The sequence below is a fragment of the Phoenix dactylifera genome, chromosome 9 (assembly GCF_051530095.1).
Source record: "Phoenix dactylifera cultivar Ajwa chromosome 9, Ajwa_hap1_PhDact_Kaust_v1.1, whole genome shotgun sequence".
Classification (NCBI taxonomy): domain Eukaryota; kingdom Viridiplantae; phylum Streptophyta; class Magnoliopsida; order Arecales; family Arecaceae; genus Phoenix; species Phoenix dactylifera.
Window position 1 is genome coordinate 10,694,545 of NC_143198.1, and position 19,331 is coordinate 10,713,875.

General features: G+C 37.0%; 1 protein-coding gene across 3 annotated transcripts in view; it reads left to right on the forward strand.

The window, feature by feature from the left end:
• LOC103721930 (Nucleoporin, Nup133/Nup155-like protein) overlaps positions 1–19,331 on the forward strand; it is a 40,770-nt gene that overhangs the window by 12,364 nt on the left and 9,075 nt on the right. For 2 of the 3 annotated variants that reach the window (XM_039119999.3, XM_088704214.2), the window contains exons 4-6: positions 10,684–11,402; positions 15,158–15,316; positions 15,760–16,096. In XM_039119999.3, coding sequence (XP_038975927.3) covers positions 10,684–11,402; positions 15,158–15,316; positions 15,760–16,096 — 1,215 coding nt within the window. The remainder of the gene's footprint in view (positions 1–10,683; positions 11,403–15,157; positions 15,317–15,759; positions 16,097–19,331) is intronic. The other variant, XM_088704215.2, reaches the window with a different exon arrangement.

A 19,331-nucleotide genomic window follows, 5' to 3' on the forward strand; every position in this document is an offset into this window, starting at 1 on the left:
GGGCAATTTGTTGTTGAATGAGAGATGAGGCTTGTGCAGCCATAACAGTTTGCCTAGGAATGCTGGTTTTTCTTTTGACCGTGGTGAGGTCTTTCAAGAATTTTGTATAGGAGGGAATTTGTCGTATGGCATCGAGAAAAGGTATATTTATTTGAACAGTTTTAAAGACTTTCATTATTTCATCAAAGTTAGATTGTTTCTTTGAGTCCTGAAGTCTACTGGAAAAGGGAACCTTAGGTTTGTATGTTTCTATGGGTTCTTTCTTTTGTTCTGTTCTTGACCCCTCTTGAATAGGGTTCTTATTGGATTCATTCTTATTTTCTTTTACGTGTTCAGGAAGTTGGACTTTATTATCCACTTGCTTGCCAGACCTTAAAGTGGTAATTGCCTGGACTTCATAGGTCGGATTTTCATTAGAATCGATTTGATACTGACCTCTTTGACTTTGATTTTGTTGTCTACTAGGGTTAGGCACTGGTTGACTAGGTAGTTCACCTTTCTTTCTATCTCCTAGAGAGTTTGCTATTTGGCTTAGACTAACCTCAAGTTTTGCAATTGCTTGCGTATCGAATTGGTTAGTCTGGGCTTGGGCTGTATTGGTCTGTTGTTGCTTGATAAAATCTTATTGTTGTTTCATCATATTAGCCATCATGGTTTCTAATAGTGAAGGTTGCTGTGGGATAGGGGCATTATAAGAAGGTACAGATGGAACCAAAGGTTGGTTCATTTGTGATGGACCTATCCTGGGGAAGTTGTTCTGAAAACCTGGTAGACCACCTTGATGCTGAATAGGTTCATTTTGCTTATATGAGAAATTTGGGTGGAACCTATTATCAGGGTGGTAAACTGGGCTGAACGAGTTGGGAGTGGGCTTCTTAAAGGCACTATATGAATTTAGAGCATTTGCTTGCTCGACCTTTATGGTGGGCAGATTAGGCAGCACTCCACTAGATGCTCAGGACTGTTACACAAGATACACAAACTATGTGGCTCGTGTTCCACTTTCATGATGGGATTTGACTCTTTGTATGAACTCGAACTAGTGGAAACAGTGAAAGCATCAAACTTTTTACTTAAGTTGTTCACTCCAGTCACTAGATTGGACATGACATTTTTGAGATCTGGGTCTGCTTTTATTTCATAATTACCTAGTTTTCTAGATCCGAACTCATCTCTATTTACTTCCTCACCATAGCTACTCCAATTTTGGGCGTTCTCGGCTAAGTCAACAAGAAATTCATAGGCTTGATCCGGGGTTTGGTTCATGAACTTACCCTTGTGCATGGACTCGATTATGTTTCTATGTGCCGGAAGTAGTCTTTTATAAAAGAAGTGGACCAGATCAGCCTTATCAAGCCCATAGTGTGGGCATTTGATTAATAAGTCATAGAATCGTTCCCAAGTTTGGAAAAATTCCTCTTCAGATTTTTCTCTGAAAGTTCTTATGGCATCCTTAATTTTTTCTGTTTTAATCATGGGGTAAAATTTTGCCATGAACTTCCTAGATAGTTGTTCCCATGTTGTGATGGAATTTGGGGCCAGAGAATATAGCCATGCCGCGGCTCGATCCTCTAAGGTCATTGGGAACAATCTCAATTTTACACTTTCTTCATCTAAATTTTGATTTTTGAAAGTTTGACAAATTGTCATGAATTTATTTAGATGAATGTAGGGTTGTTCACTTTTAAACCCATGAAATTTGGGTAGCATATTTATTGTCGCAGCCCGAATTTCAAATTGGGTTGCGTTATTTATTGGCAACACTATACATGTTGGTGGACTAGCGGAGGCAGGAGCGAATAATTCATTCAGGATTCTAATATGATCACCCATTGTAGAGATTGGTGGTTGATCAATAAGGTCCTGTTTGGGGGAGCTTTTGGAGGGTCAGAAAGCATTTTCTGGCCCTCCAAAAGTACTTTTAGATGAAAAACTGTGTTTGGTAAATTTTTCAAAAAGCTGTTTCAGCTTTTGCGGGAAGCTGAAAACAGCTTTTGGGAGGAAGCTCCAATTTGGAGCTTTTGGGAGGAAGCTGTTTCAGCTTTTTCGGAAAGCTGTATTTTTGACAAAAATGCCCATATTAAAATATAATAATTATATAGCTTGTCCCTTTATAAACCTAAAAATCTGCTGGAGCCAAGAACCCTAGTCGTCAGACTCCCTTCTGTAAGAAAAGATTTTTTTCTTTTCAATTTTTGTATGCATCTCTTGAACCACATTTTAGAAGAAAAAAATTTTATTCCTTCTCCGTGCCTTCCAAAATCAATCTATTGTTTTTTTAATATTTTATACCTTTATTTTTGTATTATACTATAAATATAATATCATATTATATTATATCATAATACATTAATATGTTATGTTAAATAATTAATATTATGTTATATTATGAAAAATTAATTTATACTAATAATTATAATATTTTATACCTTTATTTTTGTATTATACTATAAATATAATATCATATTATATTATATCATAATACATTAATATGTTATGTTAAATAATTTAATATTATGTTATATTATGAAAAATTAATTTATACTAATAATTATAATATTTTATACCTTTATTATTGTATTATACTATAAATATTATATTATATTACATTACATTATAATACATTAATATGTTATTTTAAATAATTTAATATTATGTTATATTATGAGAAATTAATTTATACTAATAATTATAATATTTTATACTTTTATTATTGTATTATACTATAAATATAATATATATTACATTATATCATAATACATTAATATGTTATGTTAAATAATTTAATATTATGTTATATTACCAAATATTAATTTACTCTAATAATTATATTACTATTATGCTATATTAACATAATATTATTTTATATTACAATAATATTATACTATATCGTATATTTATGTATTAATTTATGTTATGTTTTATTATGTTCTGTTGTATAATACTATGCAATGTCCTTTATGGTAATTTTGTCATACAAAAGTACTTTCTCAGTTTGTTTACCAAACACAAAACAAAGTATCACAGCACTTTACGAATGTAGTTACCAAACAGCAAACAGCTTTTTATAACAGCTCTACTTCAGACAGCTCTACTTCCAACAGCTCTACTGCCAACAGCTCTCCCAAACAGGGCCTAATTCGTTGGATGTGACGATAATTTTTTCCAACCTCTGGGTTAAATGGTGTTAACTTACCCCTTAATGACCTTCTATCATGCATACGTTATCCACAACTAATTAGACTCGACTCCTAAACGAAATCCTAAAAGAGAAGAAGAAGGGCTAGACCAAGATGACCACAATCAACACCACACAACGGATTGGCTCTTTAATCTTGAGATTAAAGAAGGTTTAGTAGCTTTTAATCTAGTTGCATAGAGATTTATTAGGTAAAAAAGTTTCTTAAATTCTCTTCTAGATTAGACAGCTCCTAATCTCCCTTCCAGATTAAGCTTGAGCTTACCAGTTAAGCGATCCAGTAACCAGTGATCAGAAAAGTCCCGGGGTGTGTGGTCATGCCAGAAGGGATACACCAGTAACACAATACTCGTAACAGTTCTCACTGTTGTAAAACTTTCCTAGACATTACCAATTACTAAATTCTTATTGGAGTGGCGTTCAGCTGCTTCTTTCCAAGAGCCTAATTGAGCTCGAAAATCTTAAGGCCAACGTCTAATTGATTTTAATTTAATTTCGCTTAGGATATGTATGCAAGGTGGTGATTTTTGGGCTAAGGACAGATAATGACTTTCCGACCTTATCTTTTTAATGGGTTTTGCCCTTAAATTATTTTATGCAAATGCTTAATACTAAACGCAGCAAATATTCAATGATTTTTTTAAAGTTTATGGAATGTCATTAGGTTGTACTGATTAAATGAGCAAGTAATTTTTTTTTGTTCTTTTTTTTAAATTTCAAATTTCGAATTTCAAAATTCAAATTTTGAATTTAAATTTTTAAATTTTAGAATTTTGGAATATTTTTTTTAATTTTTAAATATTTTTTTTGAATTTTAATTTTTTTTTTCAAAATTTTAAATTTCGAATTTCGAATTTCAGAATTTAATAACTATGAAATTATTAACTTTAAATAATCAAAACAAGAAAAATAAAAATAAAAAAATTACTATTGGAGTGCGTTCACTCCGGGCATCCAAAATTCGATTTGATCTTCGTGATTGTTCTTGCTTCTCGATTTGCCTCCTCGGCAACGACACCAAAATTTTGTTGTCGAATTTCTGTTTACCTGAAAATGCACTAAACAGATCGTTGTTAGAACCGACAAACAAAATTTTAAATTAATTATACTCTTACCTTTTCTACTCGAAGAATAGTGGTCGTAAGAGGTCGATCCACATGGAGGCGATTGGAGTTGCATAAAAATCAAAACATTCACTCGGATTCAAAGCTGATTTTTGAATAATAAGAAAAAAATATTACTTTGGGGATGTTGAATGATTCTCTAGTCTACCAGATAATATTTTCTATTTGAAAATAACGAAAAGACAGATATTTGGAATCGAAGAGCATTTATAAATTTAATGAAATATTTAACTATTCAAAGGAAAACTTTGGCATGGATGAAAACAGTGCTTAAGAAGATTGAAGCCTGGAACATAGAATGCATAAGAGAAAATTTCATATATTGCATGAAAGAAAAATTAAAAGATTGCATAAAAAAACAGAAATTAAACTGAACCTAGAACAAGGATTGCATGAAAGAGCATTGATGGATTTCATAAAAAGAAAACTGATTACAAAAATAAAAATGGAGATTGGAAGCCTAATGCTTCTTCTCTTCTCCAAATAAAAATAAAATAAAAGAAAATAAGAAGCTTCTCCCTCCCAGTGGAACACACATTTTTTTTTCTTTTTTTTCTTTTTCAAGAACAGAGCATACTCTGTTCTTTTCCTCCTTTCTTTTTCTTTTGAACAGAGCTCCACCTCCTCTCTTCACCAGCCGAGCACTCCACCCTTTTCTCCCCTGTTTCTTGTACCCAACCGAGAGCTTCTACCCCCCCTTCTTTCTTGGACCAGCCGAGCACTCCCTTTATAGATCAACCCCCTGGAAGGAGGGGGAGGATGCTTGGGATTTTGAATCGGAAAGAATCGGACGCGTGATTGGATGCTTGATCAAGGAAGAGGCGGACTCGGAGGCTTGACTGCAGCGTGATCTGTGGAGCTCGGACGCGGAGGAGGCTGGATCATGGGAGGAAGGAGAGGGCGGACGCGATCTGTGAGGCGGACGCTTGGGATTTCAAATCCGGAAGAGAGCTGGACTGCTAGTGATGCGTGGGATGATTGCTCGCGGATGCTGGAACTCGGAAGCGGAGGAGAACACGGATCCGGATGGGAGGGGGATGCGAGGAGGAAATCTGGGAGGATGTGGATGCTGGACCGTTGGACCCATTGCTCCTCCCTTTGATGCGGAAGAGGCGGATGCAGAGGCGGAGGAGTGTGGACTTGCTTCTTCGGGCCATGCTGGGATCACGCTTGCAGTCGGACGAGCGTGGGATTCGGAAGCTGGACGTGGCTGGGCGGAAGAAGAAGATGGACGCGATGCTTGGATGAGGAAATGGAAGGCTGAAGAAGATGGCTGGATCACGGGATGCTTCACGGCTGGGACGTTGATCACGGAATGGAGCTGGGGTCTCCCGTGATCGATGGGAGGAATGCACGGACCGGCTGGACTTGGATGCTTGGGCTCACGCGTGATCCACGGGTGAGAGACGTGGAGGCTGCGACGGAAGGATGTGGACAGTTGGTGGGACTCCACTGTTAGCTCCCCTACTCTATGTCTTCAAGTCGGGCTCGGTTCTGTGATCCTTGGATGGTGCTTCGAGATCTTTGGATGGTTGGTGGGGATCCATCAGATATGACAGATTCCTTCTTGGATTTGGCAGCTCTCCGGGAGGTGAATCAGGAAGAAGGGGATGCGGGAGACGGGCTGATATGCGTGGGCTGGATGGGAAGTCGTTTGGGGGCAAATGTGCTTGACCAGGTCATGGTAGGATTGGGTCTGCGCCATCTGTACCAAATGCGCATTTAAGCTCTAATTTATGATAACCTGTGCTAAACAAAAATATAATATTAAATCAGAAATTTTATTGTTATCTATTAGCAATAATACTAATTTAAACGGTGTGTAAATCACCCTTTTGTGCTCTCATCAGAATACCTTTTCAGACTTACATAAAATTACTCTGATCGAAAAACCTGAAGATCTTGTTGAAGGTGCTGCTGTGCTCCTCTCGGCTTTAACTAAAAATTAGATTATTCATCTCAAAATCTGATGGCATCTCTTCTGAAATTTTTGAACTATCTAATGCGAACACGGTTCCATCTTCATGTTTGATCTCCGCTGAATTTTTTGAACTGTCTTCCTTGAAAAATTCTTTTGGGGTTACATCAGAAAAATTAACTAAAATAGGGTCAAATTCAGATAGGATCACCTCTGAAATTTGTTCTTCCATGTTGTCTTTCTCCTTGTCCTCAACCTTAGTGGGCTTAGGAGACTTAAGGGGAAGGGATCTCAGTAGCAGGGATATCATCAGACGACGCTTCTAAATTTTTAAGACTAGCACCAAGATCTTCTGAAATTCTTCTCCTCAGTGGGTTTGCCCTTCTTTGCGGTATGGGACTCATTGTTTTTTCGCTGAATTTTATTGTTTCTTGCTTCGGATATGTACCCTTATTTACAGAAATTTTAGATCTTATGCATGGAGAAATACCTCGAGGAGTGCCTTGTTGCTGCGTTCTGAAGGTCGTCGCCCAACTTGTGGTTTGACACGGCTACGACGTCATAATTCTGCCTCCACAACATTTATTTTGCATGCTAGGGCAGCCATTTGATTTTGAACTTCATCTATCAGATCATCTTGTTGTCGTTCGATGTTGTAGGGATAGTATTGATCGTCATAGTAGGGATCATCATAGTAGGGATCATAATAGTAGGGACGGCTTCTTCTTGTGCTTATGTGGATCGATTGCTCTGATACCAATTCACACCGTAGGGAAAGGGATTGGGATGTGGTGCGGCCTAGGTTGTGCAGCAAAAATCTCTCACTCTAATTTTCTTGTGTGATGGCTTAGGTTTGTGTTAATTGGACGTGGTAAAGAAGGATTCAAGGCCTACGTTTGAGGTCTGAAACCTAAGGAGATTTATGATGAATGACGGATTGAAACAATAATAATAAAAGTGTTGCGAGTTGAAGATAATGGAGATAACTATGGGCTGAATATAAGAGTCTCACCTATACCCAAAATCCAAGAGGTTTTCCTGGCGTCTCACCAAGAAAGAAGAAGAGCTTTTGGAGTTTCACCAAATGGGAAGAAGAGAAGCCTCTTGCCTCTAGATCACAAGCAATTTGCCAGCTAAAATATTATGCCTTTATTCTTCAAGTCCACTCTTTAAATAGATGAGGCATTGGAACATAATAGGAAACTAATCGAATGACAAAACTCAGATTAAGACTCATGACTAAACTCAAATACTAAGGGTTAAAGGACTTCTAACGAAAGTAGGATTTGACCAAGTCAAAAAACCATACTACATGACGTGGACCCCTTGATGCCACTTAGTAATTAATTACATGGACTCAATTAAAAGACTCAATTCAGTAAACTACAGCTCAATTAAGGACTCAGTTGACAAAACAAACGAACCAAAAATCAAACTCAAACTTCATGCATACGCCCTAAGGATTGGGTGCCTTGCTCCTGCATCAAAGTATAATCCTTACAACTCCTGCTGTTCATGCCCCTTCACATGCCCAACCATTTCATCCCCTAACACCCTCTTTCTCTCATGGCCGTACCTTTAAGCTCATCTGAACTCTAGTTCATGTTCATCCCGCAATCTAATCTCTCTCTCTCTATATCTCTCACCCTAAATGATACAGTCTTGCACTCAACAATTTTCTTTTGTTTTTTTCCTTCCAATCAATCATGGTTGTCTAAGAAATCATGGATGGCTAAAATTAACATATCATTTTCTTACAACATTCCTCATTGTGATAATGTATAATAAGCTTGCTGCTTCTCTTGCAATTTTTGCTGAGAACTTTTTTGACCCCCCACCCACCCCCCAACAAACACACACACAAAATCCCCGGGTGTTGCCCAAGGTGACAAGCCAAGAGGGGGGGTGAATTGGTTTTTCTAAATTTTTGCTATCTTACTTTAGTTAATTAATGAGTAAGTGAAATTAGAACAATGCACAATACAAACACACAAGAAGTATAGTGGTTCGGTGCTCTCCTAAGCACCTACGTCCACTCCCCAAGCGACCCCTTGGGAATTCACTATAATCCCTCGGATTACAGTTGGATTGTTTTTCGGGCTCACAATCCAAAAACCTTTACACTTTGGTTTTCCGGGATCACCAATAACCTTTGTTGGTTTTACGGGCTCACCAACGAACCTTCACAATTGGTTTTACGGGTTCACCAATAAACCTACACCGTTAGTTTTCCGGGCTCACCAACAAACCTTTACAAGGTGATTAACAAAAGAAAGAAGAAAGTTGAAGCTTTTAGATGAGCAAATATAATAATTATAAGCTACAAAGAAGAGTTTAGAGAATAGTTATCGCTTGATGAGACTTCTCTCTTCTTTGTCAAGAATGCTTCACTCTTCGAGGGTGGATGGAGCTCTTGATATCTCTTGGAATCTGCTCAACCACTTCCTTTCAACTCTTGAATGAAGCACTTGGATGAAGAAGATTAGGGCACTTGTCTTTCTTGTGTAAGCTTTGATCTTTTTGCAAAAGGATGTTCTTCTCTGATGAATAGTGTCCTTTTAAATAGTTTTCCTCACCCATTGGACATTCCTCATTGGTCAGATTTCAAAAACTAGCCGTTACTTACTGTTTGGAAGTCAAAAAGTACTTCTGCAGAACTAGCCGTTATGCTTCTGCCCGTGCTTGGGTCGACTCAACTTTTACTGGGGTCGACCCAACTTTCACTTGGGTCGACTCATGCAATATTGGGGTCGACCCTCTCAGGAACCACAGAACCTTATGTTTCAGCCTTCCTTCACTTGGGTCGACTCAACACTTTTTGGGTCGACTCAAGGTTGGGTTGGGTCGACTCAAATTTCACTTGGGTCGACCCTCTCAGAGATTCCAGAGAACTGATTTTTGAATGACATAGCCTTTGGGTCGACTCATGTTCTGTTGGGGTCGACTCAAGGTTGGGTCGACTCAAGTTCCATTTGGGTCGACCCTCTCAGGGATTCCAGAGACTTGTTTTCTTAAGGCTTGAAGATGGGGTCGACTCAACTTTCACTTGGGTCGACCCAAGTACTGTTCATCCGTGCCATTTTTTCAGAAGTGTGCCAGATGTTTCCTTGATGTGCCGGGGTCGACTCAATCAAGCTTGGGGTCGACTCAATCCATACTTTGCTGCAACTTAAGGTTAGATTTATCCATATAATCAATGAAATAAACTTTAAACAATTTTGAATATATGTCATGGTGGTGCTACATACTCTAAACAATGAAAATTACTATTGTCCACTTAAGAGTACGTTTCACTTGAAACTTTGCCGAATTGGAATTTAGAATTCACTATCCCTTTCCTATTGCAAATTTTATCTCATTATTAATCATTGTATTAATCATCAAAATACCACTATCATCCTCACCGGAGAAAAAAAAATCCTGTTTCCACCACTGAATGTACCTTCTGTAGAGTCTGATGTGGAGCTCATGATTATTACAGTTGTGGTTTTCATTATATCCTAACCTTCTTGTAAACTTTATCTGTTTTTTTTTTTCATGGGATGTTTTTTAATTCATATTTTTGATTCATAAAAGGTTCTTTCAATGAACAATAAATGCTAACCAAAAGGATATGGTATAAAGAATGCCTTTGAATTTTAATGGCTTTATTTGTTAAAGATTAAATTCTCTGGGAATTTGGTTTTAGTTGTCAAATATTTTATTTAGATTATACTATGATTCTTTCTTTGCGTTGTTCACCAAAGTGGCAGAACCAATGATACTGGCATCTTATTTTCTTATCATTAGCTGATAGCTTGTTACCTAGGTTTAGTGCTTGATACCAGCAGACTCAGCACAATCAGGTTATATTTACCCATGGTCCTGTATATACGCCTTAATAGAAGCTTTAATTGACCATTCCAGACTGCATGCCCTTTGCCCTGTATATATTTAACACTTGGACTATAGTCAAGTCAATGCTGAAAGCGTTTGACCATATATCCAACCCTTCGAAAGAATCAGAATGCTTCTGGTGATTCATCTCTTATAGTTCTTTCTGTGACATATTTTGCTTTAAGAAAATAAATCAAATTGAAGCTATTCATGGGTAGCAGCTGACTTTTGCAAGTTCAAGTTAGTTCTGTGTGAAAATTGATTTTTCTATTGGATCCATTTTGCTTGTCTCAGCTGCAATGAACTAGGATTTAGTGGTTTGATATTGGAAGAGTTATATGGTTCTTGGTATTTGCAAGAGTGGTGTGAATACAAATTGTGGCTGTTGCAAACCATTTTATGTAAATTATTTAAATTCAGTACTCATGCAGTTAATTATGTTAGTTTTCCTGCGTATGGTAGGAATAGCTGAACTAGTTACCTATCTTAGCTTGTATATTTTTTGTTTTCATTTCAGTGGGATATATTTTGTTCTTCAATCTTAAGCTGCTGTTTTTTACTGTCAGGACATTCTTTGCTAACTATCATGGAACATGGTGAAAAGCTTTCTGGCATGATCCAGCTTAGGGAGTTACAAAATTCACATAGTCAGAATCGGTCAAATGTGGTTGACTCTCCATCTCACTCGCAGATTCAAACTGCTGGTTCTTTATGGAACCTCATTCAATTAGTTGGTGTGAAAGCTCGCAGAAATACTGTTCTTCTTATGGATCGAGATAATGCTGAAGTATTCTATAGTAGAGTTTCTGACATAGAGGAGATGTTTTCTTGTTTATCTCATCAACTTCAATATGTAATTGGTGGAGAGAAGCTGTTTTTTATTCAGATGCAACGAGCTTGTGAAATCTCAAATGCCTGCACAACATTAATTCATACTGCTTTGCGCTATAGATATGAGCACAAGAACTGGTATCCTTCTCCTGAGGGATCGACACCTTGGAATTGCCAACCTGTTGTACGGTCAGGCCTTTGGAGCATAGCATCTTTTGTAATGCAGCTTTTAAAGGATGCTGTTGCAGTCGATCTGTCAATGAAATCAAAATTATGGTCTGAATTAGAAGAACTCACAGATGTTTTACTTGAGGCATATACTGGTATAATCACTGCTAAAATTGAATGTGGGGGAGAACACAAAGGTTTGGTAGAAGAGTACTGTATAAGAAGAGATGAACTTCTCGGCTCCCTATATGAACTAGCCAAAAGATTTGTAGAAGCTAAATACCAGGTAAATTTTTGCAATATCTATGATTATTTAGCATTTTTGGCAACATTTTTCTAGATAAATTTCTCTGATTTAATTTGATGAGTAATTCTTAATATCACATTTTTCTTTGACCTAGTATAAGTAATCTTTTAGGTTGATTCCTGCTTATCATAAGAAGCATAATGAAGTTGAATACACAATTGGGGTATACCAGAAGTAAGTTCCATTCTATCAGGTGGCAACTCATAGCTTTGATATTAGGTTAGAAAGCAATAATATTGTCAGGGAATTCTTTTAATGTGATTGTCATATTTTTTGGCTGGCTGCGATTGTAGCCAATGTTGGAACTACAGTTAGATTAGGAGGTTATTCTTTAGCAATAAATTTGCAATCCTAGCCGGGGGTGAAAATGGACAGGATAATATCCATTTGGATCCATTTCTGTTTGCGAATCTATCTGTTTTTATCTATATCCGTCCAAGAAGGATACAAATATGGATAGATAATTATCTGATCCGTATCCCAATATCTGGTTCACTCTGAATTCTATTTAATCTCTTATAGTTCTTATGAACTTTAATAGAAAATGAATAAAGATATTACTAAAAAAAATTAGACTTTATTTTTCTTTCATGCAGTGGTATCTTTTTTGACATGGTGGTTTGCAAAGTTTAAGCATGCTCTTTATATCTGCATTTATGTTTGAACTGTCAATATCCAATTTTTTTTTCAGATCCATTTGAATCAGATGTGGATATGAATTTTAGCATCTAATTAATACTGTATTCATCAACTAATAATGGATATGGATATGTATATACCGATATCTGATCTGTATTAGTCTGTTGTCAGCCCTAGTCCAAACTTGATATGTAGTCAAATCCTACACGATGCACTTTGTTAATAGGAAATTTGTGATCAGCCTCATATACTTCACAATATTTTATAACTGCATTTGGCTGGTTATGATATAAACTTCACTATGACCATTATGTTTCCGGGATGGAAGCGACAAAATGGTTTATTGCCCACAATGCTTTATCCCATGGTGATTGATGACTTGATTAGAAGCTCTCTTCCTCTTCAAATAACATATTTGCTCACTTTCTCCTTCATAAACTTTTTCTGCTCTCTTGTTTCTCTGAAAAAGTGCTAGCCGTTTAGATTTGCTTGCTGATTTAAATACATAAGATACATTTTTTATGTGAAGTCGATAGAAAATTATTTCTTTTGATCATATCCTGCTTGATCTTGTGAGTCGATCCATAGTTTGTTTGCACTACTTTTGGATGTCTTAAAAATGTTGGAATGACTTAACAAATAGAAATGATATTTTGATATGTTTATAAATCTAGATTGATGTTGTACTCTACCAAGTGATAGTTCTAAGTTTGATGCAGTAGTAAAGGAAGAAGGGGCAATTTGATTGATGAGGTTACACTTTGAAGATTAACACACAAATAGAAGTGATCTGGATTGAAGAACGCTTCATTTGGTGAAGGAAATTCTCTCAAAAAAATAATAATATGGCAAAAGGCTAATCTATACAATGTATTTGATGCATATATATAGGACATGATCCCCTAACCCTAATTCGGACATTATACCCAATATAATATCATGCTTGAAATATAACTTGATAATATGAAAACATGCTAGAGTTTTCCTACTATAAATATAGAACTCTGAATCACATGCAAAAAGGGACTCAACAATAAGGAAATATGTTAGATTTATTCTATTACAAATATAGAATCCTGGATAAAATTCAATATTGTCCCTAATCGAAAATTTATAAGAAAATTATTCTACTACAAACTTGTTGGAGTTCCGGCTCCTACGATACTTGGTATAGTCTAGTTGGTCATAGTACTTGTTGCCTGCACCGTATGCTGCACCAAAGATTCATTTCTAATAATACTCTAACCATGTTGGGTGTTTACAAGAATTCACATGAAAATGAACTTTAATTACCAATATATTACGTGTCTTTATGGCAACTAAGCAAGTTATTGCAGCTCCTACAGTTGGGTGTTAACTAGATGTGTTTGACCATGGGCTGGTTGACTTGATCACATTTGTGTGTTTGCTAATATTACATGTACTTATAACAATCTTTTAGTAAAGGCTGTTGACTAGGTGCATAGTATAAGTAGACAACCCTGGAATTCCATGAAAGCCATCGATATATTTCTTTTTTTTTTTTTGTTTTTTTTGCACCGGAGCCATCTGACTAGTTTAATCACTCATCCATTTTTCTGTTTGCCACTTAACCAACTCATTAATTTCTTAGTTCACAAGGAGAAAGTTAACACTTAGTACTTTGTTTGTATGCTATTTTATGTTTAGCCCTGTCACAGTTACTGATTTTTGTGGAGTCCCTGTACGCAATTTGGCGGGTGTTCTCTACGGTAAAGCTTATTTGGGCAGATAGTCATCGTTGTTTTGTTTTGTTGTGCATAAGTATGTATAGGGCTAGGGACTAAAGATAAAATGGTCATCGAAACCAAAAGGACAAGAGTTAAATATTCGGTCACCAAGGATAAAATATCAAATGGAAATCAATCTAGGGGGTAGATGTCAATTACCTCTAATTCATGGCAGCATCCATATTAGACATTAACCTGATCGGACAACTTGTGTTATCAAAATTGAAATTCCTCTTTTGTATGTGTTTGACCTTTAAAACTATTGATGTATGTGCAAATTCTGTCTCAGAATTTCAAGTTAATCAGTATAAATCTGAATTCAAGTTTTGTATTTGGCGTTTTTAAGAAAAATTTCTGAATTTGTTTAGCTGAACAATACCGTCAAGACTCAAGAGGTTCCTTGTTACCAGCTTCAATTTTTCTTAACCGAGGAATAACATATCAAGCTTAACAAATGTTACTTGATCCTATTTATGCTCCATCACCACCAGTGCCTGCCCCCCCTCCCTCCCTCTGCTCTCTGTGTGTGTCCATGGTTGTTATCGTCCATTGACACCAGTTGCCCCCTTTTGTCTCCACCATGACCACTGGCCCCTTTCCTCTGTCTCTAACTTCCCTTGTTCTCATGGATGTCCTGTCCATTATCACCAACTTTCCCTCCTTTGCCTCCACCACTAGTGCCCCATTCCTCTCTCACTATCTCTTTGTCTAAGTATGTGCCCATCTCTTCTAGTAATGGTTGGTTCCCTCCTGTTTCCATGGGGCTAATCTTATCAAGTCACTTGTAGTGGTTACAACCCCTCTTTCAGCATCATACAACTGAAAAACTACAAGGGCATTTGTTGTTATGAGTTATAGGTAAACCAAATAATATAGTTTTTTGCAAATGCAAATAAAAAGGATGTAGAATTCTATTTGCAATTGTAAATCCTTTTGCAAGCAAATATACTTGCAGGCAACCTAACAGCCCCTAAATATTACCCATTTATCATGGTGATTTCATTTACTGGTCTAACTTCTTCAAGTAGCATAGTATTGCAAAATGTTTCACTTTTCAATATATATGAATGTGAGAAGTATATATGTTGATCACTATGTTTCAATTCTAAATTTGGAGTGTAGTTAAGATATTTCTTAGCTCTTGAGCTTGATATAATTTTGTGCTGATTAGGTCCCTTGACGATGTCATGTTCCTATAAGCTATACCAAATTTATTTTTCCCCAATAAAATACAGTTGCTTCAATGATTTTTTTTTTGGGGTGTTTACCCTCTAGTTTTTCTAGCTAAACAAAACAAATTCAATAGAAATGAATGTTCTTCTTTGTTGTTTTCTTTTTCTTATTCAGGATTCATGCAAGGGCATTGATGATCCCAGTCTAAAAGAAGTTATTTTTCGAGAGGTTACTTCATCAATTCTTTCAATTGCTCAGCGACACGAAGGCTACAAAACCTTGTGGCATATATGTTATGACCTTAGTGATACAGGGCTCCTCCGTAGCCTAATGGTATGAACATGCTTCCATTCTCTTAGAAATGCATCTTTTGAAATTATTTTCTTTCTCTTATATCTAGAATATCTATATGTCAATTTTCCCTTCACGAGGAAAGTTTGGGTGCCATGGAAGTAATGATATGGGTATTTGATGATCCGGTGCAAGTATCAGATTTTTCTGAAGGTCCTTATTCTATAACTTGTTCCTTGGAAACTTTGGTATATGTTGTTTCCAAATTACTATTTGCTTAAAGTTTAACTATATTTGGAATATGTAGAATATATGTGTTCAACATATACATACATACATGCATATGTATGTATGTATGTATGTGTGTGTGTGTGTGTGTGTCTGCATACACACGTACATATGAGTTGAGTTTCTTCATTTTCAATCTTCTGTTATTATCTGATCATAATTTTTCTTGTCATTTCTTATTGTGATAAATGGAGCAGCATGACAGTGTTGGGCCGAAAGGAGGTTTCAGCTCTTTCGTCTTTAAACAACTGATTAAGAGTCATCAGTATGCTAAGTTGCTGAGGCTTGGAGAAGAATTCCAGGATGAGCTAGCTAGTTTTTTGAAAGAGCATAAAGATCTGTTATGGCTTCATGAGATATTTTTAAACCAATTCTCCTCTGCTTCAGAAACTCTTCATGCATTGGCTCTATCCATTGGTGATGGCTCTTCATTGTTGATTGATGAGGAACTAGAGCTTGCACAGCCGAAGAGAGTGCCATCTCTTGTTGATAGAAGGTGCCTACTTAATCTCTCCAAAATTGCTGCAGTGGCAGGTTGGTTGCTTTCTGACATTTATTGTTTGATCCGAATATGAGTAAATGAGCAAATGACACTATTTAAGAGGTGCACGTATTTGAGGTTTGAATGTGAGGGCAGATCTTGATACAACAGTAAGGTTGCTCCATTATGAACTAGGCATTATGAATTCGGAACTTGGGGATAGCCTCTCCGCATGTGAGACAAGGCTACAAACATTTGACCCTCCTAGATCCTGCAGTGGCGGGAGCCTCATGCACTCGGACACCTTTTTTTATGCTTTGTTTGTAACAATATGAATACTACAATTAACTGGATCTCCAAGCTCCAATTAGATAAGCTCCTTGGTTGGAAGTGGATGCTGTGCAGCCACACCTAGCATAACACACTTTGTCATGCTAGTTAAATCGACACCTTCCAGTTTTTAAAATTGAAAAACATAACATACCTATTTCCCCCTCAAGAAAATTTGAACAACCAAGCCCCCTTCTCTTAACTCTCCCAAGTTTCTAAGCCTACTGGCCCAATGCTTCTTAATATTTTGGTCATGGTTGTTAGGATCATAGAACCCATGATCGTTGTCGTTGATTCATATGAAAATGGTCTTCAGCCATCTAGTTGTGTCCTTAGGTCAAGATCAATTTGGATCCCTAGACCTGATTTGTGGATTGTGCAATCCTTTGGATTATAACATACATGTCCATTTCATCTTATTACATGTTGTTGCCTAGCTATGCAGCCCAAGAGGGGGGGGGGGGTGAATTGGACTTCTTAAAAAATTTAAACAAAATGCAGCAGAATAAAACTTGATGTGTGTGTGTGATTTGTAATTGATAATGAACAGTAAGTAAATATATTGGTGTTCAGAGCACATCGATCAAATACCACAAACACAGCAAATTTATAGTGTTCATGGCACCAATTGATCTTGAAAATGTTTCAACTTTATAAAAATAGAATATATATTAAACATAAAAAAGTTACAATATTGTAGTTTGATCCTCACTCTTCAACATATGACAATTTCATACCAAATGGAAAAGGGGCATGGTTTCCTCAGCTTTCCTTTATCTTGGTCAAACATTAATAGAAAATACTCATCTTAATTAGGAGCTTCTTGGTGATGAGCAACCGACTACAGTCGTTGAAATCGCAGATCTTGTAGCTTGTTCCCTTCCTCTTCCTTCCTCTCTCTTTCTTAGTTCTAGATTTAGTTGTGGTTGCAGAGGTGATGCTATGGTGGGCATAATAGCTCGTGACACCTCAAAAGAGAGGCACTAAGACATTAGGTTTGGGATCTAGTCCCACTTCAAAAAAATATCAACACGTGAAGCTAGGACCCAATCCCACTACATTCCTTTTAAAAAAAGGGAATCATTCCATCATGTGACGTCTAGCTACCATCAACCGAGAACACACTAGGATGCGGGAGTGGCTTGTGTATTTCGGTCCCCATCTTGGCTAGGACCACCATGGGATGGATGGGGTGCCTTGCATGCAAGGGATTTGGGGTCTCGCCTTCTCTCAAGTCCTGCTTTCTCATAGGGATGGATGGGATGGCCGTGACTTCCCTTGTCCTACTAATTCTTAAATCTTTGGGTGATGGTGATAGACTGATAATAGTAATGATGATGATGACATGTTGTGTATCTTTTTCTTTGTTCAATAGGCCTATGTCACATACATCTCTTTTCTTTGTTTTTGTTGGTCTAATAGAGATATTCCCTAGGCTTGTGTGATGGTGTATAACTATATTGAATAATTAAACATGGTCTTTATTTCTTGAACATAATTATTGTTCTAAAATTCAGACTGCTAGAGCGGTTTTGGACCTAAACCTCTATGCTATGTGCCATGGTGGCCTCATATATCACGTGATATGGTGGGTGAAAAGCTGCTACAGTGGCCGCTGCACTAATGCTTTATAGCGGGTGCTATGTTCCAAAGTGGACTGAGCTAGTTCTAATTGAACTTGTTCAGCAATTAAGCAATAATTTGACTTGCTTAGGTGTTTATTAAGAGAAGGGCTAGTTCACTTATTTGGTGCCCTAATTGAATGGAGTTGGGGGGGGGGGCAGGGAAGGAGAGAAGAGAAGAAAGGAGACTGGGGAAGAATGGAGGCATCCCTCCTAGCCAGAGCATCACCAAAGCTCCAATGATGGAGCTCCACCACCAGCACTTCATAGCCGCACTGCTCGTCTTGCTAGACATTTTTATTTTATGGTTGATGTTACATGACTGTGGACACCTTTATCTTTTGAGTGATATTATAACTCATGGATGATAATATTTGTTATTATATTGTGGATCTTTGCATTATATGAATGTTGATATGCTATTTTAGTAGCAAGTTGATAATATCTTATAGCAAGGTTAGCCAAACTATTTTGGAACCAGTTTGGTAACGTACAGTTCGATACGGGATGCACTGAGCGGTTCAGCCTCGGTTCAACATTACCAATTTTAAGCCTTTAAGAGGGGTGTGGCGAACCGGTGCCAACAAACCGTTCGCTTCGGTTCTACTCCAAACCGCTTGGTTCGGAGCAGTTCCTGATATTTTCTGAAAAAAATGCCTAATCAGGCCAGTTTCGCGTCGGTTTGGTTCGGTAAGGGGTGAACCAGGTGGTTCAGCCCGGTTTGACATACCTTGCCTTATGGATTTGTCCTTATTTTTTTAATTATTTTTGCATGAAGATGATATGAAGTATTGATTTTTGATACTTTGTAGGGAAAAATAATTTATATGTTTTAACAATCCACTATGGGTTCATGGCGTTTGCTATCCACTACCCTCTATGAAAACTCTGGTGGCTATGCCCGCTATCTGCTTTTGTATTAATTACATCCTTAAGTGATGATTTCTTACTCATTACTTCCAAAATGCTTCTTTATGTTCTTATTATTTTGCCCCATGTTTAAAGTTTAAAGGAAATTATAGCTAATCTCACAATTTGCACTCCAATGCAAGGCCTGGTCCGTGTTATGATTATGTTATGATCCCAGCCTTGACATCATTGGTTGCGACCTTGGAGGTATCTTGCATTTACTGTGGCAAGTGCTAATCTTGGGTTTAATCCGAGTATCCACTACTCTAAGACAAATTATATTTTCCAATCTCAGCTAAATTCAAACCTAATTTATATCTTTACACCCATATGTTTTACTAGACTCAAAAAATAATCAAGTATTTGTTGGGTTTCAGACTGGTGAACTTTGCATAAAAAATCCACCAAATTATTGATTTTACAAGAA